This window comes from Rousettus aegyptiacus, unplaced genomic scaffold, assembly GCF_014176215.1.
Source record: "Rousettus aegyptiacus isolate mRouAeg1 unplaced genomic scaffold, mRouAeg1.p scaffold_m13_p_6, whole genome shotgun sequence".
Classification (NCBI taxonomy): domain Eukaryota; kingdom Metazoa; phylum Chordata; class Mammalia; order Chiroptera; family Pteropodidae; genus Rousettus; species Rousettus aegyptiacus.
In genome coordinates, this window is record NW_023416309.1 from 56,985,969 (window position 1) to 57,011,671 (window position 25,703).

Here is a 25,703-nt window from a genome sequence, read left to right on the forward strand (position 1 = left end):
AAACATTCTGTGATACACAGGACGGTCCCATATGACAAAGATCCATCCAAGCCAAAATGTCCATAAAGCCGAGGCAGAGAAAGCCTGCCCTGGAGCGACCATATAAAAAACGGTACGAACTCATATACTTGAAAGCCCTGTGGACAAATCAACATGGAATGCTAAAAACTGTTCAGTTAACCCACAGCACTCCGGAGAAGAGCACAAGAAAATAAAAATCAGGGGAACAGACACAATATTAAGATGGTAGACAAATGCTAACATGCCAATAATTGCATTAAATGTAAATGGTCTAAACACACCTGTGAAAAGACAGTGACAGAATGACGAACAAATGTACGACCCAACTAATGCCGTCTCTGCGAAGTTCACGTCAAATACAATGGCGCAGGCTAAAAGTAAAAGGATGGGAAAAGCCATTCCCTACAAACGCTAATCAAAAGAAAACCGAAATGGGTATATTAATATGAGATACGGTAGATTTTAGAACAAAGCTAAGCACCAGGGCTAAAGAGACACAGCGACTAATGACAAAAGGTCAATTCGCCAGGGTCAATCGTGCGGATCACAAACAACGGAGCTTCAAAAGCCACGAAGCAAAGCTGATGAGCTGAAAGGAGACGCGTATAGAGCTGGAAACTTCGATATCCCCTTTCGCTACTCAAAAAGACAAGATTGTATTTTGTGTATCAGTTTGGCAAAGCTTTGAAATGTTAACAGTACTAGCAAAGTTATGTGGGACAGATGCCCTGTAACGATGTTGGAACGGAGATGAATCTAACAGTCCTAAAAAATATATTTGGTTTCTATATTAAGAGGTTTATATATTAATATATTTGGTTTATATATTAAGAGATTTAAAATGGTTATACCATTTTTTCAATCCAATATTTTCACTTCTAGGAATCTCTCCTAAGGGAATAAATACAATGGTCCAAAATTTGCCTACTCTTTTAGAACACAGCTATATAATAGCAAAAATTAGAGACATACAAACATGCTCACTGATTGACAAGTAGTTAAAAAAGTATTCTATATACATGTACGGTGCTATCGTGGAGATAACATTTTCAAGAATTTTTAATGCCATGGTAAATGGGAATGATTTCAAGGCAAAAAAAAAATAGTATATATAGCAGTGTTCATATGGAATAATCTAAACTATGTTAAAAATACACACGTGAATGTATATCTACAAAAATTACTAGAAAAAAATACAACAAGGATAGTCGTAAAAATTACCAGTGACCATCTCCTCGTGCTTTTCATTTGCTTGTTTTGACCCATTTCCCAGTTTCCTATTGTGAAATGATGTCATGTTCATGGTCATAACAAACTGTTACTCCCCTAATAGCATGAAAACGGGACCCAACACAGTGCTGTCTGGTATGGAGAAATGCAACAGGCTGTCAAACTTTTGTTAAATATGTTTCACTTGGAAATGAAACATAGACACTAATCCCAGGCACGTTATCACCCCTGATTGTCCAGGCTTAATTACCGATCACGCCCCTACAACTCTCAAAAGTGTCACGGTTAGGAGGATAATTGCACGGGCACTGTCACGACTCTGAACGTAAAAATATTACTAATGACGACACAAAATATGAGACCATTACTGTACGCCGAGCACGGCTCTGAATGCTTCACGTGGATTGCCCGCTGAGCCACCCGAGGGGCTCGGAGGGGCACCGGGAGGTCATGCATCGCGTCCAGGAGCGGATGTTAGCAAGCAGCAGAGTCCGGGCTTGGACTTGTGCTGCATCCATCGAATCAGTGGCCGAAGACATACCTGGGCCTGCCGGAGAGCAGGGTTGGCTGGCAGGGGTCTGGCGGGGACCCCGGGCGTACGGGGAGCCTGGTGGGGGGGCGGGGGCACTCGCGGGGGCGGACGGGGCTGAGGGAAGTCGAGGGCCTTGAGGGGCCTGCTGATGTCGACATTCGGACACTGCAGCGGTCTCTTGGGGCTGTCCTGCAGGATCAAAGCAAAAAGCCATGACGTATGGGTCTCCCAGAAGTTTATGTGATTCCTTGAGGCAAAAGCACAGCCGATGAGTCTGCCAGAGCTGAAGGGGGCGCTGGCGGGGTGCGGGAAGGAAGCCGAGGGGTTGCCTGAGCCACAATCTGTTGTTGCTCATTGACACTTCAGAATCCCAACAGGTGCACTGCCCACCCCGCCCATCTGATGTTAAAAAACTGGTTTAATTCACTAACAAATAGGCTCAGGGCACCCGAGGAAGTGCCAAGCATGAAGACACAGACCAGAGCTCGAGTGAGCCACGGAGGGGTCTGGAAAATACGACATTGCTCAGTGCACTCGGGGCTCGAGGAAAACCCAGAAAATCTCCTGGGCCAGGAGGGTGGAGGCTTCCAGAAGCTGGAGCTGAGGGTAGGGGCCGGCAGGTGGAGGATCTGCAAGGCACCCTGGTTTAGGGACACATGAGAACAGACACAGCATGAGGCTGTGCCCAGAGGACCCCCCCCCCCCCCAACCCTCCCTTCCTTTCTAAAAACAGCTTCACTGAGGTATGCTTGACATGTGACTAATTGCATGTACTTAATAGGTACAATTTGGTAACTTGACACATTTCCACCTCCATGAACCCACCACAATAAGCAAAATAATGACACATCCATCTCCCCAGAGACCCCCTTCTTTCCCTCTTGCCCACCCCCGTCTCCTGCCCCGTAACTATTGATTTGCTTTCTGTCACTATAAATTAGTCTGCGTTTTCCCAAATTCAACATAAATGGAATCCTATAGCATATACTCTTTCTTGTCTGCTTTTTACCTCGCGTAATTATTTCGAGGTTCATCCGTAATGCTGCGGATATCAACAGCTCATTCCTTCTTATTGCTGAGTAGCATTTTGTGGTGTAAAAATACCAAAGTTTGTTTATCTTTTTACCGATTGATGGCTATTGGGGTCACTTCCCATGTCTGGCCCCCAGAAGTGAAGCTGTTCTCGCCGTGGCCCCACATTTGGGGACGAAAGGTGGTGATGCTCACCGGAAACGGCAGCCCCCTTTGAAATCCGACCCTCCACACTTTCAGATCAAGGGGGATAAACCGGTTTATTGCCCACTATATATAGGATAACGACTTAAAAAATCAATTTTCATGTCTTGACACCGACTCTGTTCACAGCTATAATTTGGACTTTTGGTGAGTGAGTTTAATATTCAAGAATTCTGTGGATACATCCAAAACACTTGGTGAGGAAACTAAACAGCAGTGTGGAATCTCGTAATAATTCACCAGGTGGCAGGAAGGTTAATGTCCATGGGGAGCCAGGAGGGACTCTGGGGTGGGGGTCCATGTCCATGGGGAGCCAGGAGGGACTCTGGGGTGGGGGTCCGGCTCTCTGGAACCAGAGCGGACAGCGAGTCAATGGCCCAGGGCTGGAGCACAGTGGGCCTGACCGAGGGCCCAGCATAACTCCTAGAAGCTCACTGTGGGTGACGGCGGGCCACGGAAGCTCGCCAGACCCAGACGGCAGCACTCTGAAACCACAGGCGGAGCTCGGCGCCAGACGCCGGCTTCGGTGGCAGACCCGGGGGCCTCCCGGGAGTCTGGCTGGTCTAGGTGACTGGAGGCATAGGGCTCATGAGGTGCCACATGGCATGGGCACATCGCCTGCCCCAGCGGGACCTAGTGGTGCTTCCGCGGCACTCCGCGAGCCTCCGTCCAGCCCCTGGCCAGCCCCTTAGCGAGGCTTTGTGGAGCCGAGTATGCTGGCTCCCCGCCTCCCAGACGGATCCATCTCCAGGATCCCTTCCCGCTCAGGAGACACCCGCATCTCCACACACACTAACTTCTCACGCTCGTCCCGCACTTACCCTGGGCACACTGGAGTGCAGCGGCTTCCTCATCGGGCCTTTGCCCAGGTGGGTGAGGTGAGCTGGACCAGGTCGCGAGCCGCCGGATGGCCGGGGAGGGCGCACACACCTGCAACACACGCCCACACGCGCTCGCCAAGGGCCTGGCGCCTCTGCTTGACTTGACTTTTTCTGTGTTGTTTACGATAACCCTCAAAAAACGATTTACCTATTTTTAGCTCAGTGTGTGTAAACTTGCAGAGGTAAAATGATCTAACGCTCTTACAAGATTAAAAAACAAATACTGATTGTCTTTTGTCCCCAAAGCCATGATTCTGTTAAATTAGTTCTTGCAATCCTTGGAAACAAGGCTTTGTGTCACCTGGGAGACAGTGTGTGTGTGTGTGTGTGTGTGTGTGTGTGTGTTTATTTATTTTAGGCATAGCCACCCTTGGTTGACCTCACAGATTGCAAGGACCTTGTCGGCTCACAAACCCTTTCTTTTTTTTATGTCAATAGCACCTGATCTTCCTAGGTGGTCCCCCATCCAAGTACTGACCAGGCCCGACCCTGCTTAGCTTCCGAGATCAGATGGGACCATGCGTGTTCAGGGTGGCGTGGCCATAGACGTCATTGTGTTTAAAGCTGGCATTTTGGCAACACTTCCTGAATGTATTTGAATCAAAAGCTACCCCATCCAACGAAAATATTTTTAACATCCCATGTCTTACAAAAATCACTAATGCAAGTGTGGGGAAAATACATCACGGCGTCAGCGACATGCTGCTTATTTATGTAATAAGCGGCACATAGTTTGATGGAAAAGTAAAGGGCACAGAAATTAAAAAAACCCAAAATGCTAGTTTTACTATCTAGAAAACCTGACTCTTCTTTGCTAAAGAAAACGAGGTGAGAGCAGTTGGTCGCACATCCTTTCAACCACCATTTCTTGAGAAGATGACCCAAACCCGCGTACCTGAGCTTTGCAATGGCCGATTTTTTATCTGTAAACAGCAGTCGTATCAACGTCTTCCTTTTGAGATAAACCGCAAACCCGGCAGCGAGGAGACACAGGACAGTCACCAGGATCCCTATAGTTACACCTTGGTTATCTGAAACAAAACGCATCGGACTCAGGGGAGGAGGCAGTCATGATGAAATATGGTAAGTATCGAATCGTGACATTTACAGCCAAGCGGACTTTGAAGGCAGGAACAGGGATGAAGGAAGTAAATGCCCGAGCGATGCTCAGAGGTCCTGTTTGAGGTTCAGTCTGACAAGGCTGGAACTTGTCAACAGGAACAGAGCCTGGGAGGTGGGACCGCGGCCCTGGCCACGCAGGCTCCCCTAAGCGTGACAACAGGAAGGGAATGGTGGCCGCAGGGAGCCACCGTTAAAATGGCGTCAGAATTAAAGCATCCGGAAAGTAAACCCGTCCAGCCCCCATCACGAACGCGCCACGGCAGGCTCCTTCCTCCTCTCACTCTTCAGCTCTGGAGTCTGTTCTATTGTTACTTCTTATGTTTTTTTTTAGACCAAGACTCCTTATTTCTGAATATTGTTAAATTAGAAGATGGAAAAGAAAGAGAGAAAGAAAAAGGAAACTCATCGCTTCAGCGAAATGCCCGTGGAGTTTCTTCTGCCGCTCCAGGGACTGGGAGCTGGGCTTGGGGGCAGCACCCCCACCCCCCCAGGGGACGCGGCTCACTCTCTCCAAGGGAACTTCGCCCTTTCGGCGACTTGATCCCATTTTGTTTGGTGCGAAGACACTGAGCCCCCTCGAGGGTGCAGAAAGGAAGCAGAGATGGGAACTTCAGCTGGGTCCCACTGCGGCCGCGGCCGCGGTCGTCTGGGGAGGCCCCCGCGATGCATGATGCACGTGGTCAGGGGAGCCCCGCCTGCGGTTCCACCTGGACCGCGAGCTCCCCGAGAGCAAGGGCCCCGGTCCCCTGGTCTGTTTTCCCACCAGCAACGATCAGGGCGCACGTCCAGCAGTCGGGGCACGGCCCCCCTCTCAGGCTGCTGCCGCCGGCCGTGGACGCGACCTCCGCCGCCCAGGCGCTCCCAGGGCTCGCCGGCCGCGGAGCGGAGCGTCAGCGGCCCCCACGCTGGGGAGGGGAGGCTCGGCCCTCTCTGCTCTGGACTATGTCCCGTCAGGGACGTGTCCGAGCCTGAGTGAGACGGTCAGCTCCTGACACCTCAGTCACTTGCTAGTGCTGCCGGAAGAGCCCGGCTCCTGTCGTTTTGGCTGAAACGTTGTCCTTCCTCTGGCGGGAGTTCTGTCCTCTCGCACAAAGCGAATTAAACAGTGAGTAGCCGGGGTCTTGATTCATGATTTCCAGTTTCCTCAAATCCACCCCAAGGTCTTTGTCCCGTCCGTCTGTCCGGCCCGACCCTGACGCGGGCCCCTGAGCTCGCCGCGCCCCCAGCCGCCTGCTTTCATGGGCAGCGGCGCCATCCGTCCAGCTGCCCGAGGCACGAACCTGGCGCCTCTGTCCGCTCGTCACCTCGTTTCTTCGTCCTGCACGAGGGCCGCGTCCCGTGGAGCCTGCCCCCGCGGCCGGCCCAGCGTCCTGCCCATCGGTTTACGACGCCGGGTCTCACTGTCACCCCCTCCTGTCCGCCACGCTGTGTCTGCTTTGTCTCTCCAGGACCCGTCCGTGGCCGGCACGCGGCTGATGCTCGAGAAGCACTTGCTTCATAAATGACCGAGCTGCACCTGCCTGGCCGGGAGCAGCTGACCACGGGGGGCCGCGAGGCGCAGGGCGGGGCGCAGCCTGTTCTCCGCGTGCGGCTGGGGAGATGTTTCAACGCGCTGCCTTTTAGGATATGACGGCGGTGTGCACGGAAATAGGCCGTGTGGCCTTCGTCTGTTTAATAGTCTTGCTTGGTACGATGGAGGGGTGGAGACTCTGCGGGCTCCGCGGCATTTCGGAAGCCCTCGGACCTGAGTTCCACTCGTTACGCGTGTCCACGCCGGAGGGAGACACGCAGCGCGCTGGCCGGCCTCTGCCACCTCCGCCACGTTCTCCGTGCGCCGGCGGCTGGCGCGTGAAACGGGTGGCAGGGTCCCGGCCCATCAGGAACGAGGCCTCTTGCTCTTTTTGTACAACGAACGCTTAAAGCCACATTAGAAAATGAAGGTGCAGCAAGAGACCGGGCACCGAGGCCGAGCCGTCCTGAGGGGAGGGGACGCCGGGCCGAGCCTCGCCCCTGCCCCTGGGAGGGATCCCCGCGAGAGGGTGAGACTCGGGTCCTTGGTGAGCCCGCCGCGGGGCCTGGCCTGATGTCGCGGCCGGGGCCAGCGTGGAGACGTGTCCAGCGCGGGGCAGGGTGGCGGGGACGCGCTGCCTTCCTCCTGACGGCGCCGCTCCTGCAGGCGCGCCTGGAGGTGCGTCCTTCCCTCCGGAGTGCTGGCTGCGCTCGCGGCCTGGCCTGCAGAGCCGTGTTGTGTCTGTCGTCATGGCAACGGTGGCAAAGCCGCAGATTCAACACTGCCAGTCTCCGCAGGACTTGGGGACCGGTGGGTGACGCCCTCTGCAGGAGCACTGGCCACAGTCTGAGTGTCGCGGGGGGCGCAGGTGAGCACAGGGGGGCTCGTGAACTTCCTGCTGGCCCTTGGGTCCCCGGCTGTGCCCAGTGCTGGCTCCCTGCGCCTGTCTTCCTCCTTCGTCGTTCAGACCTGGCCCTCAGCTGCCTGACAGGAGCTCAGAGAGGACAGCACAGCCCCGGGAGACCACTTCCCGGCGTCACCGAGGAGCACAGGACTGAGGCTTCAAGCACAGCTGCTCTCAGGGCCGGCACTGGGGGCAGCCTGACTTGTGTCTCCCTCTGAGCCGTATGGCTTTGGGCAGGTGACTTAACCTCCCTGAGCGTCTGGTCCTTATATGGAAAGACAGCGTAAGACCGTGAGGGGTGCCCGCCTTAACGGCCGCCCTGTAAATACAGCCGCCACCCCCGCTGAGGCCACCGTTCATTTCAGGGATGGACAGTGTCTTTCTGGTAAGAATCCTAAAAGGCATTGAACTCCGCGCCTGCTGGTCCTGGTGCACAGGGACTGTGGTCTTTGGGGCGCACAGTGACGTTCATGCCCATCTGTCAGTCCACTGTCTAAGCGGCCTCGGCTGAGGAGAGTGTCCCGGGCTTAGCGCCGCCGCAAACGCAGCCTCTCCGCGGAGGCGGAGCCAGCGGCTCCGGGACGGGCGAGGCCAGCGGAGCGTGTGGGGACAGAGAGGTCTGGGGCTGTGTCTGGCCCGCCCGGGGTCCCTCCTGCTTTCTGGGGGTTATACCCGCACCCACGTCGAAGGCCGGTGAGACCCCGGCTTCCCACGGCCCCGCTAGCTCGGCGCCCACTGCCCGGATGCGCCGTCCCCACCAACCTGCTCGCCGGGTGGGGCCGCTGTCCGCGCTCCCTCCGAAACCGGACTTGTCGCAGCGGGGGGGTGCCCAGTGGGCCTCGCAGTGGCAGTTCCTCCTGTTGTTGCATACCTTCCGAGCGGCGGGGGGGGGGACACAGAGAGGGAAGCGGGGTTAGGGCGCCCCACCCCCCGCGGCGGGGTTAGGGCGCCCCTCCACCTGCAGCAGTTAGGGCGCCCCACCCCCCGCGGCGGGGTTAGGGCGCCCCTCCACCCGCGGCAGGGTTAGGGCGCCCCTCCACCCGCGGCGGGGTTAGGGCGCCCCACCACCCGCGGCAGGATTAGGGCGCCCCTCCACCCGCGGCGGGGTTAGGGCGCCCCTCCACCCGCGGCGGGGTTAGGGCGCCCCTCCACCTGCAGCGCAGCAGGGAGTCTCTGAGCCCTCCCTGGGAGCCATGGCGAAGCGAAGGCCCCATCTCCGCCCTAAAGCCAGACTCAGACCCCGTCCCTGTGAAAACAAGCCCAAAACGCAGCTCCACACCGGGGAGACCAGAGCCCGCGGCTACTCGGCTACTCCTGTCACTTGACATGCCCGTTGGCTGCTGTTAGACCACACAGAGACGGAGCCGGGGCATCTCCACTCCCTCCGCCCCTTCTCGCTTTCGCCTGGGAAACTGTCTGCACCTGGCCGCAACGAGAAGCCGGCTCTGTGGTGAAGAGGGGCCTGGCTTCGGGGACGTGGAAACTGAGCGGGCCTGACCAGCTCTGGGCACCTGCAGACGGGCGGCTCGGCGAGGCTGGGCGACCTGGGCGACCTGGGTCCCACACGCGCCCACGGCCGGGCCTCCCGTTTCCTGATACCACAGAAGAGACACTTCCTCTGAGCCCGCTCCCTCAGCTCTGGCCTGGGAGGCCGCTTCCCTCCTGCGGAGTCTCCTGGCTCCCAGCCCTGCCCCATGGGCACAGTAACCAAAAGCTGTTGTCCCTGCGAAACAGGAAGATGGCTCCGGTGTGACAGGAAAGGGGGCCCAAGGAGGCAGCTTCCTGAGCAAGTAACCTGCGGAGGCTGCAGTCCCGGAGGGGCCACTCCGGCCGCCTGGTCCCCAAGGCCGACCCATTGCTCCTGTGCTTGTGACCGCTGCCTGTGCAGTTCGCTGACCTGCTCTGTGAACCAGTGAAACGTGAGCAGGGGAACAAGGGGGCATCGTCTCTACGACAATTAGCCCGGTGCTTTGGGAACGCTGGGTAAAGGCGAGTCATGGAGCAGCTTTTCTGACAAGCTGGGATGGGCAGGGCCACTGCGGGATGGGCGGGGCCGCCGCGGGATGGGCGGGGCCGCTGCGGGATGGGCGGGGCCGCCGCGGGATGGGCGGGGCCGCTGCGGGATGGGCGGGGCCGCCGCGGGATGGGCCTGCGCAGTGCCTTCCGAGTGTCTGAGTTTGCCTTGCAGGTAGAGACACAAGCTTCGCTGGGCCGCTGCCCCTGCAGGTGGCCGGCGTGTGGACGTCACTCGGCGCAGCGCCTCGGCTTCCACCCGCCGGGAGGCCTCAGCCCTGTATCTAGGTACTGCTGGTTGGCGTCAAATGCACACTTCTGTACTTTAAGGCCAAATGAAATGTTTGGAGTATATGTCTCATTTGTGATATTTCTGTTTTTTTTTTTTTTAAATGAATCAACCCCTTGTCTCAATTGCCTCAAATAAGACAGGATATAAAGGCGGAAGTCTCTTTTCACAAAACTATGACTAAGCAGAATCAGGTGCCACGTGGCACAGCCAACGGTGTACCGCTGGCTTCTTCAAGGACCCTACGGGTGCACTGCCCCCCCCCCTCCGGGACCCAGGCGCGGTCCTGCCCACGCCGTTTTGCACCGTCTCCCACCGCCAGCTGGTCATCGAGGTCACGTTGCAGCAGGTGGTGGAGAGCCGGAAGCGCTCGCACCCCACGCGCAGGTGCTGCTGGTGAGCCAGGTGTCACTGGGGCAGGACGGAGGTCGGGTTGCTCGTTGCCAAGTCACGGCAGCTGCTTCACCTGCCCAGAGAATGGGGGCCTCCCCTCTCCCACCTGTGGATGGGACCTCGGGGAGGCTGGCAGGTGAGAAGTCCAGCGTCCCTGAGCCGGCACTGCTACTAAGCGGTCATGTAACCTTGGACACGTCGTCGCCCCCACTTGAGCTGGAGCTGCCTCGTCAGCGCAGTAAGAAGGCTGCACTGATCTTATGGACATTAGGAAGAACTCTGTGATCCCGTGACAGCAGAAAAAGGTCCTGCTTCATGTTGACGGTCAGCCCCATTCAATCCGAGGGGGCGCTGCCATCTTTTATGGTTACGGCACAATGGTAATTATATAAAAGCCCCATAATTCTATGTTCGAATCACTGGCAAGTGTCTGCAAGTTTTAAAAATAGAATTCGGAGCACGGTTTCTGTAGGAAAGGTTTCAGAAAAACAGATGAACCACTGGCATGGCTAATCGAGGTTAATATGATTCCATTGGAAATAATTAAGCCCGTCAGAAAAAATAAATTATATTGTAAACAGTTAGAGTCCTCTTCTCCCCTAAAGATTCTCTGAACTAAAATAACAGCCTGCCTTAGTTGAAAGCCATTGTATGTGATTTCAGGAACATGTGGTCAGTATGTTCTGTCTTCTCTGTTCTAATTCTTTTTGGAAGCATTTCAGTTCAGACACATTCCGAATCTTGGTTGTACAAGGGACACAGCTCAGCTCGAAGTGCTATTGCGAAACTCTTCACGAGGAAAGGTTAGTCTTAAAATTACTTTGAAGATGACAAAGGCCTTTTTTTTAAAAAAAATCATGAATGTTAATTTGAAAGATGATCACTGCTCAATCTGATTTTCTTTGTTAAATAAAACTCACATTTGCTATTGCTACGAAAAGGTCAAAGGAAAGGAATGATCTTTAGAATATTGAGAAGACACTGCTATATATTTAAAAACGTATGAATTGCAAAAGCCTTAACAAATAAAAGACTTAGTGCTTCATTTGTTCTGGACCGGCTCACGAAGGCGGCCCGGTGCACTCACCCCTCGGCCGTGGCACTGCTTTGCACATTCGTGAACACCGAAGACACTAATATTTTGACACCGACGATTGAGGCAGATCTGCAGAAGGAGAAAAACATAGCACACGCCTCAGTGCTTCCGTGAGCCCACGCACATGCATGCGTCCGTGCGTTTACAGAGGGAAGGCTGAGGGAAGTTTGGGGACGAAGACCTCCCTTCGGGTGATGTGGATGCAGCACGACGATGACATGCTTTTCCCACTGGGACATGGACCGCGACGCCCGCCTCCCAGCCCAGCACGCGTCAGGACTCAGCTCGGTGCAAACGCTGCTGAGTTCTTTTTTATACGGTTTCAGGCGATCCTGAAGTTCCGGTAACTGATTTCCTTGTGACTTTTGTTTGAAGCTTGCAATGAAATCCATGTATTGCAGCATCCTGCCCCCCGGCGCCCCATTCAAAGATACAGGAGCGGACAAAGTGGACCAGTCCTTATCCTGGGGCCTGCTCAGACTCAGAGGCTCCGAGAATTCAGGGTCCGGGAAACTTTTAAGGGAGATACTGAAACATGGGACCTTTTCCAAAACCCTGACTGACAAATGCTATCGCCGATGACATAAACCATCAACAGAAAAGCTCAGCAGAGGAAAACGGACGGTTCCCTTGTATTTATCAAGCCCCTGCAGAGGCAGTCACTGCTAAATGACACCCGGCTGGTTGAAAGAGTTTAGTTTCATTTCAAAGGTGCATAATATACTCCAGACTCAAGGGATCAGGACCTTTATCTCCCATAAGACGCTACAAATTAGTGGAGTCAAAGGAAGGAAAGCCTAATTTTTCGATTGCAGAAGCATTTTTAAATCAAGTAGAACCTTCCTACGGGAAGTTCACCATCTGATCCCAAATGCTTGTGAAAGGCACGATTAATGCCCTCTCAAGAAAGTGCTGGTGTAAGCAGGCCCAGCCGGGGGGCAGTCTTGGCTAAGAGGACTGTCACATTCTGGCTGATACAAGAAATTGTCCGAGGATGCAATCAACACACCAGGACCCCGGTCAGAGTCACGGCGTATAGGTGCTGCTCCCCAAACCCACACCAAGGCTAAAGATGGCTTTCAAAGAACCCACTGTCCAGTAGAAACAGAGATCAAAGCACATGTGAGCTGGTGCTTGAAGCAAAATCTCCTTGATAACCCCAGTCCTTGGGATTTCAGTGTTTGGATGCACTTGGCCTTGGTTGTTTAAGACTGCATGTTTGAAAGCGATGTCATTCTAACGTCGAGGCCTGACTAGGAGCTAACGCGTGTGGCTCGGGGGACGGCCAGAATGACGTGCTTCACGTATCATCCTGCTTCCTCAAAGAAAAAGCGTTTGCGGCTGAGGGTGTCTGGGGGAAAGAGGGGAGACAGAGGAAATTCCTGCCCTGGGGACTCTGTGGAAGGATCTGAATGTGTATTTTTCTTCCTACTTTGTGACGTCTGTGTTAGTGCGTGATTCATAACGGCGTCCTAAAAAATCATGTGGAGGTTGATTCATCTTCTGTCCTAAAATATTTTATTAATTTGCTATCGTTTAGTCTGATGAGAAAGTTTGGTGAAAAAAACAACATGGCAGAATGTGAAAACTCTCAATTTTTTTCCTCTCATTTTTGACTTTATTTCTAAACATTCAACTATCTCAGTCTCCCTTTTCCCCGGTCTCCAAAGGAACTCACCTTTGGCGTTCAGCTTATCCTGTCTCTTCGCCTCCCCTATTCCCGCCACGGGGGTCTCTGAAAATGTACCCAGCTTCTCATTCTATCCAGGTGAGAACAAGTCCCCAAGAGCTCTGTGCCAAGAACTAAGGCCACATTTCCAAAAACAAGACCATGGGCTCCAGTGTTTCCTTCCAAAGTAATTTCCTGGCCGGAAACCCTCACGACACCCAGAGAGCAGGAATGGCTTCTGAACACTAAAGGACCAAGAAAACAAGCTCGGGTCCCCCAAATCTGCGTCTCAATGGTCCAAACTGAAACGGAGTCGAAACCTCTGGGATTTACTGACTTTTTCTTCTAGGTGCAAAGAACCGGATTCCAGAGTTCTCAGAAGAAGGGGTGTAGGAAACCAAACCGACCTCATAACTCAGTTCTTGGATAAGACGCCCCGCAGCGGGCGCCCTTTTTAGTCTTACAGGGCGCGTGGGCATCGCGCTTTAGGGTCTTACTTTTCCATCCGCGCACTTCGTGCCGGCGAGCACGAGCCCCGGGTCTGGCATGTCGTCGCCCAAGTACACATGGGTCCCACGGCACAGAATCCGACCTCCTTCCTGCAGCGGGATGTTCGTTTCTATGGAAACGGCATTGGTGCCGATGACCGGCCGGCTGGCACCTCCTTGACACTGGATTTTCCCACATTTAGCGTCTCTGGAAGGGCGAGAAGAAACGGTCCCCCAGAGAGGGGAGGCTTGGAACCCGCCCCGCGTGCTGCGGGGAGCTCCAAGCGGTGGCGTGGCCGGTTCCATACCTCAGCTCGCATTTGGCAAAGGAGCCCTTGGAGCTTTTGCCACAGTTGCCGTAAGGGTCCCCTGCAGAGTTGACTCTCTCAAAGCAGATCCCAGGGGCGGGCTTAGCGCCTGAAACAGAAGCAAAGCAGCACCGTCACCTCCTGCAAGTCATTTTGGTATTTTTCTCTGGACGGCACGGGGCTTCCCGGTTAAGGGGAGGAGTGTTCTGTATCCAGGGGCCTCTTGGGCGTCTGGGCAGATGCCGGACAGGAGCCGGTGGTGGGGGCCAAGCCTGCACTCTCAGCTCAGCTCAGCTCCGGCTGGTGGCACGTGCAGCCTCTTGGGACATGAGGCCTGGCTGTGGGGCTGGACCCCATCTGCAGAGAAAAGGGGCGGCTGGCTGGCTGCAGGACCAGGGGGAAGCTGGCTCTCCCTCACCACATCCCACACAGTTCCGGTGAGAAAATGCAAGCTCCAGCAGGCTGCAAGGGGGAACAACTAACGTGGGGAGCCGACAAGAGAGAGAGCAAAGGAAAACGCAGAGCTCTCATGCGAGGCTCTCAGCTCCATCAAGACCCACCATGTCTGCAAGGCAGAGGCTCCCCTCAGAGGCCGTGGAGGCGTAAAAGCCAGTAGCCATTCTCCACAGCCTGGCCTTGCTAGTCGAAGGAACATGGGAGCCAGGGAGCTCGGGGAATGGCCCTTTCTAGCACATCTTCCCACCAGGGACAGAGAAAACACACAGTGGGGTTCGCGCTGCCAGAGCCTTGGGGGGCCCTCGGACCCTAGGCCCAGTGATGTCTACTGATGACCGTCTGAGAAATTTGGGGAAATGTTCTGCTTTCTTCACCGTAAACCGAGTCCTGTGCCGTGACCCTGGCCTGCCCTTTCTTCACCGTAAACTGAGCCCTGTGCCGTGACCCTGGCCTGCCCTCTCTCCCACGTGGGCGTCCTGTCTGGGTGCTTCCTCTCATCTGACTTCCACTGCCAAGATGCCAGCGTCTCAGGTCCCGACTTCGCCTGTCTCCACTCCCAACAGCGGGGGCTCCATTTGCCTTCCAAGGCTTATTTAAAACACCAATCTAATGTTCTCCCAGGGGACGAGTTGTTCTTAGTACTAAAACGTCCATCTTTCTTCAACCTGTACCCAATCCCTCTTCTCAGCTACAAGCAGACGTGACCAGCATCTCATTAATACAAACAATCGGATAAATCAAACCAAAAACCTTTGCAACAGTTGAGATCGGTAACAGGTTCGGCCAGTGGCCTCTGCACTAAAGCACCCCCATCCTGGACTCTCATTGTCCCATTCTGTTTTTTAAAAACCATTTTGGAGAGGCCTCCCCAAACTCCATCTTAAGTCATCACCCCAAACCGAACACCATTCACGGAAAGAGGCAAGGTCTCCGGTTTTCCGGCCTCACCCCAGACTCACGCCTCTGCTCATGGCACGACCACACCACTGACTCACAGCGTCTGCCCGTTGTGGGTCAGTTTCTCCCACATTCTGCCCTCTTCTTCTTCTTCATCTGTTTACTGGGGCGGGGGGGGGGGGGATGCGGACGGTGAGTCTCCGCCTTGAGCCTGCACTTTGGACTTAAATCCATCCTGCTTGATGGTGCCTTGATCAAAATACCCGGATCCAATTGACTGAAGTGGTTTGAAGAAACTGGCGCATGAACACCAGACGCTCAACAGTTCTGTGTTTGCATAGACCCTGTGGGTTTATTGCTGGTCTATCTGGCTTTGTCTCTCCTTCCTTCTATTCATCCACCCACCCACTCATCTGTCCATCTGTCCATCCATCCATCCATCCATCCACCCATCCATCTTTCATCATCCATCGACCCATCCATGTATCCATCCATCCACCCACTCACCCATCCTCCATCCCTCCATCCTTCATCCTCCATCCTCCATCCATCCATCCTCCCATCCTCCCCTCACATTGCAAGCTTCCATTACACACAGATTTACTTGGTGCGTATTATCTGCCGGGCGCTGGGGGTGCAGTGCTGAGCCATTGGGATAAAACTCCCGCTTGCCTTGAAACTGCAAGGTGAAACGGAAAACAAACACGTGATGCGCCCCCCGAGGCCCAGTGGTGGAGCGCGATGAAGAACACGCCGGGCTCACGGGCGGCTGCTCGGGCCGTCTGCTCAGGGTAAACGCCTTGGAGGAAAACCTGTCAGGGACTGAAAACCTTCACCAACTTTCATCGATACTCCGAAGCTGCTGTTAATTTGGGGCCGGGGCCGATGGGCAGAAAGTGGAGGAGGATGGAGCAGGGCTCGTTCTCGTCCAGGTGGCTGGCGTTTCCTACCCCGGGGTCTTCAACCTGGGTGAGAAATTGTGCGTGGATGCTTCGAGGCCGGGGAGTTTGAAAAACGAACTCATCTGAGAAGTACGTAAGCTGTCGAGGCCAGACCCAGGTCACAGCGCATCCTGCCGCCCCACCTCGTTTCGGGCTGCGTGCAGGACGCTGCATGTAGGTTCCGGGCCAGCTCCGGGGGCCAGCGAGCTGCGGGCCTGAGGCCGGGCGCTGTTCAGCACCGTTCCCTGTTCCCTGTTCCGCGGGCCTCTCGCTGGCCACTCGCTGGCCACGCCCCTCTCGCTGGCCACGCCCCTCCCGGAGGATGCGTGCGCATGCGCGCGCTCCCTCGCTCAACGTGTATGTGTGTGTATATTTATTTTAGAGGGGCTTCCTCTAGAGGTTTGGGGCGACGGTAGGGACTGGTGAAAATGGACAGCAGCCTAGGAGATGTGGGCAGTTCACCAGTTCATGTCACCAAACACTTCTCCCAGATCCCTTTTTTTGGGAACTGAACTCTTTTTTTACGGAAAACTCATTTTATCTGGTTCAGGTAGGCTGTTTCTTTCCCCAATGCCAAGTGGATGAGCGTCCGGCCAGAGCGCTCCAAGGCCACCAGTCACATGATTGGGCCACAGCCGGCATGTGACTGAAGCCAGGGAATCAGTGTCTTCCTTGGAACGTCACTGCGGAGCCAGGGGGAGGGTCCTGGCCGCTGTGTCCCTCCACACGTGACTGTGCCCTGCAGAAACTCCCTCGGTCACCGCCGTCCCCGAGGCCGGGGTCAGTCCTCCTCTGCTCATCCCTCCCGTGGGGCTGTCCCCTCCTCATACTTACACTTGCTCTTGCCTTGTGATGCCCCAAGGCTCCTGCCTGTCACAACCCTGAGGGCAGGGACGGCGCTTCAGGCCCATGCAGACCAGGTGCATTCCAAGGATAAACGAGAGAAAAGCCACAGGCAAAGCGTTCTGGGGAAAGACATGTCTCCAACGGCCACCCCAGAGGAAGTCAACTGGGACTTCTGTGGAACTAAGAAGCGTCTTAGGTGAGTGGACACCGTCTCCTGGCTTCTCTCTCCCGTGAGTCTGGATTTTCGTTTGCATCCAGCGAAGTATCACCATGCTGTCTTACGAGGGCAGAAGATACGAGTTCGTGACGATTTGCTTGCTGCAAAGAGCAACTACCATTTCCTTCAAGTTCAGGCAAAGCGAGGAACCTCATAAGCCGGAAACCTCATCCTGGGGGCTCCGCGCTGACCTCGGGAGCTGGGGCAGCTCTTGCTTAAAGAAAAACATCAGCGAAAGAAACAGATGTGGAGACACAGACCCAGAGACGGCTGGGTGAGCGCCCGGGCTGGGCCACCTGCCGAGGCCAGCGCAGACCTCGCACGAGGCCCAGCAAAGCCTTCCGCGTCGCTTTCGTGTGTCGGAGGCCACCTGACGTTCACCGTAGACGACTCACGGGAAATGACTCCTGTCCACTCGTAAGGTGGCCTAACGCACAGATTCGTTGCTGGATTTCAGTGCTGCTGCAGTTAAAAAATGCCTGTCTTCATGTTTTCACGAAGACCAGCGGGTTCATGTCTGTCCCTTGAGAAAAAAATGGCGTTTTCTTACCACGATCATGTGACATCGCTTTACAGCCTGAGACTTCTTAACGATGGAACATGTACAGGTTTTGCCATTATCCAAAGATCAAATTGAGTCTTTCAGAGGGAGTTTTGACAATCCCCTGTATTTTATAATTATAGAGGAAGCGCTGGATTTTAATTTCTAGTTTTATCCTCCAAGTGATATAACTTATATTTATAATCGTAGTTTCCAATTTCCCAGTGTCATCATGTCTTTTGAGAGAGACATGATGACATCTTGATTTAAGCCCACAATTTACTTGCTCTAATCTTTCCTTGAAATGACTCCACTATGCAAACGTACGTCTCCAGTTCACGCATATCGGCTCCTCCCCGCCGCAAACATCCACAGACAGGCGCTTTTTATAAACCACCGGAGGGTGCCCGGTGCTCTCCCCGCTCCTCTCTCGCGCTTCTCCAAGTCGACTTCTGCTTTAATCAGAAGATGAAGCCCGAATAAACAAGGTTTATCCTTTCCTTCTCACATAGTGGGAGGAAGACTCTCCCGACTCCCAAACAACATGGCTCTTGGAAAAATTTCTTCCCGTCTGCAGCCGCCGTAGCTGTAGATGACGAGCGAATGTACTACTCCAGGTGTGTTATAATAAACCGAACTCACTTAAATCAGCCTTATAGAGAAATACTAACTACTTACCAGCTCATAAAAATCGTCTGGCTAGCTCACACTGCATAAATCAAGTGGCACGGGATTCTGGGGAGTGATAAAATAGATAAAATGGACAAAATTCAGGACTTCCCTGTTGCAGCACGTTTGTGGCTCTAGACATGTAGTCATCCGTAAGCCCGATTTCCAAGTGCCGTTTCCTGTGCCCATGCTTGTAGTTCAGACACACGGTGTTGGCAAAAGTAAATTTTCTGTCTCAAGAAAAATATTTAGCTGTATTTCAGAGAGAGTAAAGGTCACATCGCACTGACAGAAAATCTTCGTGGCTATTGAAACTAAGCTGGACAAGGACAACTAAATACGAGTCAGAGTTTGAACTGCCGATAACATTTACGTGTTTGACATCAACATATAAAACCTTGAGACAAGATTCGTGGGTGAAAAATCAGTGAGAAAAAAAAAAATTAAACTCCTAGCCAATCACCATCAGCAATAATTTGAAAAAGAAACAAATGCAGCAAAAAACTAAAAAGAGAGTCTGAAAGTGTATCACTTTGCCAGTTAAGGAGGTATGGCCGTAGGTTTTGAATTTTTTATCATCTTAGTTGTAGAAAGATTTAAAAGCGGGATTATTTTATTGACTGTCACGCTGGAATGGGACGAGCCCATTTCGAAAGGGGGTGGCTGGCTGGAGGGAACAGCTTCATCCGGTTAGTCCTGGGCAGCCAGATCTGCAGAGTGAGTGAGTAACTGACTTCCTGACTGTAACTGGAGAATCCTGGATGAGTCACTAACTCGGCCAGGTCACCTGGGGGCAGATGGCATGGGCCAGCAGAGCGAGAGCTCAGGGCCGCCTGGTGTTCAGAGCATTTGTGAACGGATGGGAAAACAAGATATTGCAAGGGCATCCTCATCAGTGAGTTGTCCTTTCCTGAATCCTGAAAGCGAATTCAAGCCAACCAGCGTTCAGATGCGCTCAGCCCCTTTGCATCTGGCTGGCCAGAGGCCTGGCCGAGGAAGTTCCCTCCGCCCCCGGGACCGTGATGGTCACATCCTGACCCTTCTCCAGGCCCAGGCAAGAGTGCACAGGAACTGTGGAAAGTATGTCACTCTGGCTTCAACGGCGCTCTTGAGTCAGCATCTTATAATAGCAAGACCGCGAAGAGCAGTTAACACATAAGAGGCCGGGTGACACGAAATCCCCTGCTCTCCTCCAGGCCACAGCCCGAGCTCAAGACCAGCAGACCTGCCCGCACTTCCCTGGAGAGGCCCCGTGGTCCCCGTCTGCCTTGACCCCTGCCATTCTGTATGCAGGAAATACCCTCGCTTTCCGCCCTGACAAATGACTACTCCAGGCTAAGCCCATCTAGGATGCCTTCCTGACTGGCTCCACCAGCACCCGCCCCCCCCCCCCCCCGTCCCCCGCCAGGCTGAACCCCCGGTCTCTTCCATGCGCCACCGTATCACAGCCTTAGATGGCCCGGGACTCAAGGGTCTTGCTCACTGGTCTGTGAGCTTCCTGCAAACACAGATGCACTGGGCCCCGTGCACCCAGCATGCCAGTACACGTGATACGTCACGCAGAACAGACACTAAGCCATGTGAGAGGACGACTGTGCACCCGTTGGGCAGGCCCACTGGTACCCCCATTCTGTAGATGAGCCACCACAAGGTCGAGTATCTGCTGAAGGTCACCGTGCCCACCGGCGGTCTGTGCAATGCCTGTGGCAGGCACAAGACAGAACCCCAAAGAGGCCCGTGCCCTTATCCTTGGAACCTGTGACAATGTTGCCTTGCGTGGCAAAAGGGACCGAGGATGTGACCGCGAGGGGGGACCGTCCTGATAATCTGGTGAGTCCGCGAGGATCATAAGAGGAAGGCAGGAGGGTCCGAGGAGGAGATGTGACTACAGGGGGCGGAGCCAGAGAGAGACAGAGGTTCGGAGACGCTGTGCTGCTGGCCTCGGGGACGGAGGGAGGGGCCACGGGCCGAGGAGTGCAGGCGGGTGCTGCGAGCCGGAAACGGGGTCTCCCCTAGCGCCCCCAGAAGGAGCCCTGCCCCGTCACATCTTCGTCTAGGGCGTCTGAGCCTCGGAACTATGCGACGACAGACACGGGTGGTTGTGATTCACCAGGCCGGTGGCGGTCTGTTACAGCAGCCGCGGGAAACTCGCGTGCGCTGACCTGGACGATGACGTAGCAACGCCAGTCGAGAGAAGGGACACACTGCACTGGCAAAGGGCGAGAAGCCCCCAAGGACGGAGGGCCACGGCCCCATCCTCTCTCTCCCGAGGGAGTTCGCGTGGGGTCTGAAGTACGAAGGAGGGGTTGGCTGAGGTGGGCCGAAGCCCAGAAAGTCGCGACCCTGAGGTGGCTTCCTTAACCTGGTCCCCACACCTGTCGCGTCCAGGAGCTCCGAGCATCCCTCGTGCCAGGGGCGTCCGGTCCGTGGGCGATAACCCCCTCACGGCAAAGCCCCCCCGCCCGAGCAGGCGTCTCCTCCGTCGGCAGGGTGAGGGCGGGGAGGGGGCAGAGCTGGGGGCTCCAGGCAGCATCCCCCGCCTTGGGAACTGGTCCGGGGCCCCCGCAGGCCGGCCTCCGGCCTCGCCCTTGGCCACAGGACATCGAAAGTTCAAAGCAGGTAACACACTTCCTGCTGCTCTCGGTTTTGGAACGCTCGGTCCATGAGTCAGGTTGTCGGTTCGTCTGTCTGTCTAGCTCTCGCTCGCTCTCTGGTCAGGCAGCTTGAGAAGAACTAATCCGATGAGATAATAAATACCAGGCTTGGTCACCGTGAATCAAAGGCTTGCGGCCAGCTGAGTCACACAGTGGCGGTGGCTGGAGAGAGCCGCGGCGCTCCGTCTGACCTCACTCTGGAAAGAAGGCCAGACGCCATAATGCAGCCGGGCATCAAAGAGCGCATTCCAGCCTCGGGGCTCCAAGTGCCGCGTGTGCTCTGGCCGCGGAACGCTCCCTGGAAGGCAGCATCGGAACGTCCCCCGCAGCTCAAGGAGGGGAGGTGACCGAGGCCGGAGAAAGGCTGGGAAGGGACGGCCACTAGGGACGCTTTGTGCCATGAAGAGCTGGCCTGCAGCCGCAGCCACTGTCCCAAGGTGACCTTACTTGGCTGAGAGATGTCTGAAGTCACTACACCGTTCAGAGCCCGTGTAACCATTTGCGCGTGTATAGCGAGTGCCTACTTCGTGCTTGTCATTGCAAGGCATTCTCCCGGCTGGAGACCATGAGACCCCCAGCTCGCCTGGGCGCCCAGCTGACCAGGGGGCCAGGGCTGGCAGCGAGTCGGGTCCAGAGACAAAGCACCGAGGCCCCGGGCCCCACGGGACCCCGGGCCGCCTGCCCCAGCAGTCCACGGAGCCCGAGGCAGCCGGAAGGCCCCGGAGGGCGAGACGGCCCAGGGCTGCCCCCGCCCCGCGCTGCTGCACCCAGGCGGCTCTCTCCTCTCCCTCGCGAGGCGCCGAGTGCAGACAGGACACCGGCGGGTGGGGGGGGGCTCCGGCCAGGACCCGGCCCCAGGACCCGTCTGTCCTCGCCCTCCTCGCTTCGACCTCGGCTCTCACGCCACATTCAAAACCCAAACTCACGGCCAGTCATCATTTTCTCCGCTAGTTTACTTCCCTCATCATTCTAAAAACCCAGACGTCACCGCGAAAGCCCGACAAAGGACCAGATCGGATTTCACTCCCCCCTGGAGCTGGGGCCTGGCTGACCACGGCGGCCTGGCCACGGCTAGGGTCTCCGGCCAGAACTGAGGTCACTGCTGCAGCCAGCGGGGGCAGGAAGAAGAATGAGGACAGGGTGGGGCCCGCGCTCCCCACGGAGGCTGGGGCCGGGCAGCATCCTGGGGCGAGGACCCCACGGGGTCCCGGACCTCTGCTCTAGAAGTCGAGGCGACACGGGAGAGCCACACATGGGGGGCTGAGCCTCCCCTGTTCACATCTGAGTATCCACTGCATTTTAGAGCTTCTGTGGGATTTTAGTTCAAGACGGGGCTCTTTGGGGTGACAGCACAGTGTGCGAGTCACATGCAGGTTTTGGGTCACAGTGGCCTGGGTTCGAACCCCAGCCTCGCAGCCTCGGGAAACCGACGTCTGGCCTCCGAGTTTGAGATTCGCCTTCTGTAAAACTGTAGTCATTGTCGCTACCTCGGGGGGCATCGGTAGGTGAGAAGGGACAGCTCATACCGAGCACCCCGCGGAGACTCGCACACACGAGATGTGGGCAGCAAACAGCCTCTGGCTGACGGCCACCCCCTGCCTGGGGGCTTCCTCTAGAACACACGAGTCCGTCCCTCAACGCCTTCCGCAGCTGGCTCCACGCTCTTCCTCTGAGCTCTGGGCGCGGGCGACCCGCCCCGGCTGCCCCTTCCATGTGCCTCCCCGGTGAGAGCTGGCTCGCCGCTGCCCGTCCTCCCGGTCACAGACTGCCCACGCGGCAGGACCACCTCCCGCCCCCTCCCAGGACTGCCGCCTCCCCACCCCCCCGCGGCGCCCTCAGCCCCAGGGCGGGGGTCTGTGTTTGAGCAGTAAGAAGCACTTACACAATCAGAGTGGTGGTGGCGAGCTCTGTCTGTCTGTCTGTCTGTCTGTCCAACTACCCGTTAAGCTGTCTGAGGTCAGGGGTCATGGCTGACGAGCACTGTCACCCGTGAGGCGCGCAGTAGGAGCTCACACATCTCGGGCTGGCTCCGGCTCACGCCCAGTGCCCGCCAGGCCCCGGCCGTGCCGGGAGCCAATTCCCGCGGGAGACCCTGTGCCCCAGGGGGAGGCGGCGGGCGAGGCCCCCTCCCCGCGCGCTGAGCGGGGCCGGGCCGGCACGTACCTGGGCCCCACAGCGTGACACACTGCTGCTCGTGGGTCTGGCACACGCCGTTGTAGCAGTAGCCGCCCAGGCCCTGGCACGGGTGCCCGTCGTGCAGGTACACGTTGGCCGGGCAGTGGGGGCTGGAGCCCGAGCAGAACTCCGGGAGGTCGCAGGGGTTGCTGGGGTCTCTGCACGCCGTCCCCGCCGGCTTCAGCTGAAACGACAGAGCGTGGGCGGCGCGTGCGCCGTGGGCAGGGGGCCGCGGTTCCCGCCGGGGCTGCCGGAGCCTCGCAGCGACGGGCCCCGGGCAGCGGGGACAGACGCGGCACAGAGGGCCTTGCTCTGGGGTCCCCCCTCCGCTACGGGGTGCAGCCAAGAGCGGCCTCTTTTCAGGGTCACGCAGCATTAGGGTTTGCTGATGAGCAGACTGGCTGGTCACTGGCACCTGTCACCTAGGGGCGGGGGTGGGGGGTGCCCCTCAATGGACTCGTAGGTTCCTAAGGGAAGGATATCTCGTCACCAACGCCATCGCACGTTTGAAGCTGAGGTTTCCGCGTGCAGCATTAGCCTTTCTGGGCAAGGTGACAAAAATAATTCCAAGGGCGCAATCGCAATAGCAGTTGTACATTGTCATCGAATCACGGACTTTCTGGGGAGAGGGGGAGAAGAAGTAGAGCGGAGAGAGGTGCGGGTGTGGGGGCCATCCGGTCAGGGCCTCGTCTCTCCGCGGTCGAGGACGTTAAGGCTCCCAGCGACTGTCCCCACCCCCCCCTCGCCCCCCAAGGAGCTTCCGCCACCAGCTGCTGCAAGCCAGGGGTGCCGGCTTCTTTCAATGGTCCTACGAGTTAATCACAAGTAGCAGGAAGAGAAAAAGGATGTTTTAAGCCGAATGCAAAATGTTTTAATGCACTTCTGAACCACGGTGCTCTGAGAGGGCGGTTCCTGCAGGCAGAATGCCAAGGTCGACCACTTAACTCAACAGAAATAAAATTCCGCCCTTGGCACCTGTGAATCGAGGCCTCGGGCTTCTTGGTCAGACCTCGGCTCTGCATCACGAGACTAACAATGGGATGGCCCAGACGAGCATGGCGATGGTGGCAGAGAGGGCAGAGCTGTAAACCCGCCACCCTCGGCTGGGCTGGGTCAGCTGGCACTTTCTGCTCTGGGGACAGGAAGATCGGGATGTCCACACGAAAGCCCCTGGGACAGCCCGCGAGGCCTCCCAGCCCTGTGGGCGGACCCACGAGGCCTCCCAGCCCTGCGGGCGGATACTCTTTGGAGCTAGCGGAGGGGGCCGGCATGAGGCTGAGTGACAGCGGCAGGGACCTGTCCTCGAACCCGTAGTCTGGTCATGGCGACAGGACCACGTGCGCCTCCCGCGGCACCACTGGAACAGTTAACATCGCACTCGAGTGTCTTGGTCCGACTGCTTTTCAGCTGATAAATAGTTTATCGCAGACGACCCAGCACGAGGACGTGCGTTTCGCACCGAGGTCGGGAGGCGGTGACAGCGCCAATGTGCGAGACGAGGAGCCGCAGCGTCTGCGGCGGCGGGCACCAGGAGGCCGCCCGGCCGTGCCGCTCGCCCCGCGTCAGGGCCGGAGCGCTGGACGCGCGTGGCCTCGGGGCCCGGGGGCTCACCTGGCAGTCTTCGCAGCACAGCCCGTGCGCGCACACCGCATCCGGCTTCAGGGTGCACGTGGTGGCATTGCAGCAGAGACTCGTACATTCCTGGAGGCGGGGAGGGGGCGCGTTGGACAGGGTCATACGGAGAGACCAGGCATTGAAAGCGAACACCGTGCCTTAAACGACTGTGCAAGGAAGAAAGAACCAGACAGCCTGGCTTTTGAGCCGAAAACCAGGCTGGCTGGGGATTATCTTCATCTGTAAGACAGCGCAGCTCTGTGAAGTGTTTATGAACTGACTGGGTGTGGGAGTCCCTGGGAAAACTCAGTAGCACCCGACTGCCTTTCGCGAAGGGGGGAAGGAGCCTGGACGGGCAGGCCGGCGAGGGGGTGCGTTCACGTCAGCCGCAGCTGGGACTCTGGAGGGAAGAGGGGTCTCTGATTACTGCGGGTCCTCCTGCAGTAGGACTACTCTGAACACATTTACAAACATACATAGATGCATGCAAACATGCCTCTTCATAGACTGAGCCTTTCGATCTGGAATGTACTGGCAGGAAGTAAAGTCAGATCAGCTGTGTCTGAACCACGGTTCCCTGCCAGCCAACCCCACGCTGGAGATGAGACTTGTTCAGCATCGGGGGGGGGGGGGGGGCTCAGTGACCGGGCCAGACGCTCAGGTTAGAAATGCACGTAAGGATGACCCAGAAGCTGGAAGGACTGTGGGTGTTGCCCACTGGTCTGCAAGGGATTTAGATGGATTGTCCTCTCTGAAGGGAAAGCAAGAAAGGAAATCAACCCCTGTGTTCCGATGTGCTTCACAAGTACCCAATTTTTTCTAACAAAAGAAACAGATTGATATCTTGTGCTCGGCTCGCAACAAAAGGCCTATACACATTTATCTAGTGTATTTATGAAGTCCTTGTGCTTTAAAACACTCCAATAACTTGGAGCTTAGACATTTTAGGAAAAATTGAATTATCAGAAGAGTTTATAGGAACTTCAGCATTGATTTATTGG

At 56.1% G+C, this 25,703-nt stretch overlaps 1 protein-coding gene and 1 pseudogene across 3 annotated transcripts in view; both read right to left on the reverse strand.

Moving 5' to 3' along the window:
• The window catches only part of ADAM12 (ADAM metallopeptidase domain 12), a 262,371-nt gene that overhangs the window by 17,507 nt on the left and 219,161 nt on the right, over positions 1–25,703 (reverse strand). For all 3 annotated transcript variants that reach the window (XM_016148241.2, XM_036222356.1, XM_036222357.1), the window contains 9 exons: positions 24,700–24,789; positions 23,077–23,272; positions 13,693–13,801; positions 13,394–13,592; positions 11,219–11,296; positions 8,199–8,307; positions 4,796–4,931; positions 3,841–3,949; positions 1,793–1,972 (listed from right to left, as the gene is read on the reverse strand). In XM_016148241.2, coding sequence (XP_016003727.2) covers positions 1,793–1,972; positions 3,841–3,949; positions 4,796–4,931; positions 8,199–8,307; positions 11,219–11,296; positions 13,394–13,592; positions 13,693–13,801; positions 23,077–23,272; positions 24,700–24,789 — 1,206 coding nt within the window. The remainder of the gene's footprint in view (positions 1–1,792; positions 1,973–3,840; positions 3,950–4,795; positions 4,932–8,198; positions 8,308–11,218; positions 11,297–13,393; positions 13,593–13,692; positions 13,802–23,076; positions 23,273–24,699; positions 24,790–25,703) is intronic.
• LOC118604316 lies at positions 4,330–4,448 on the reverse strand (annotated as a pseudogene).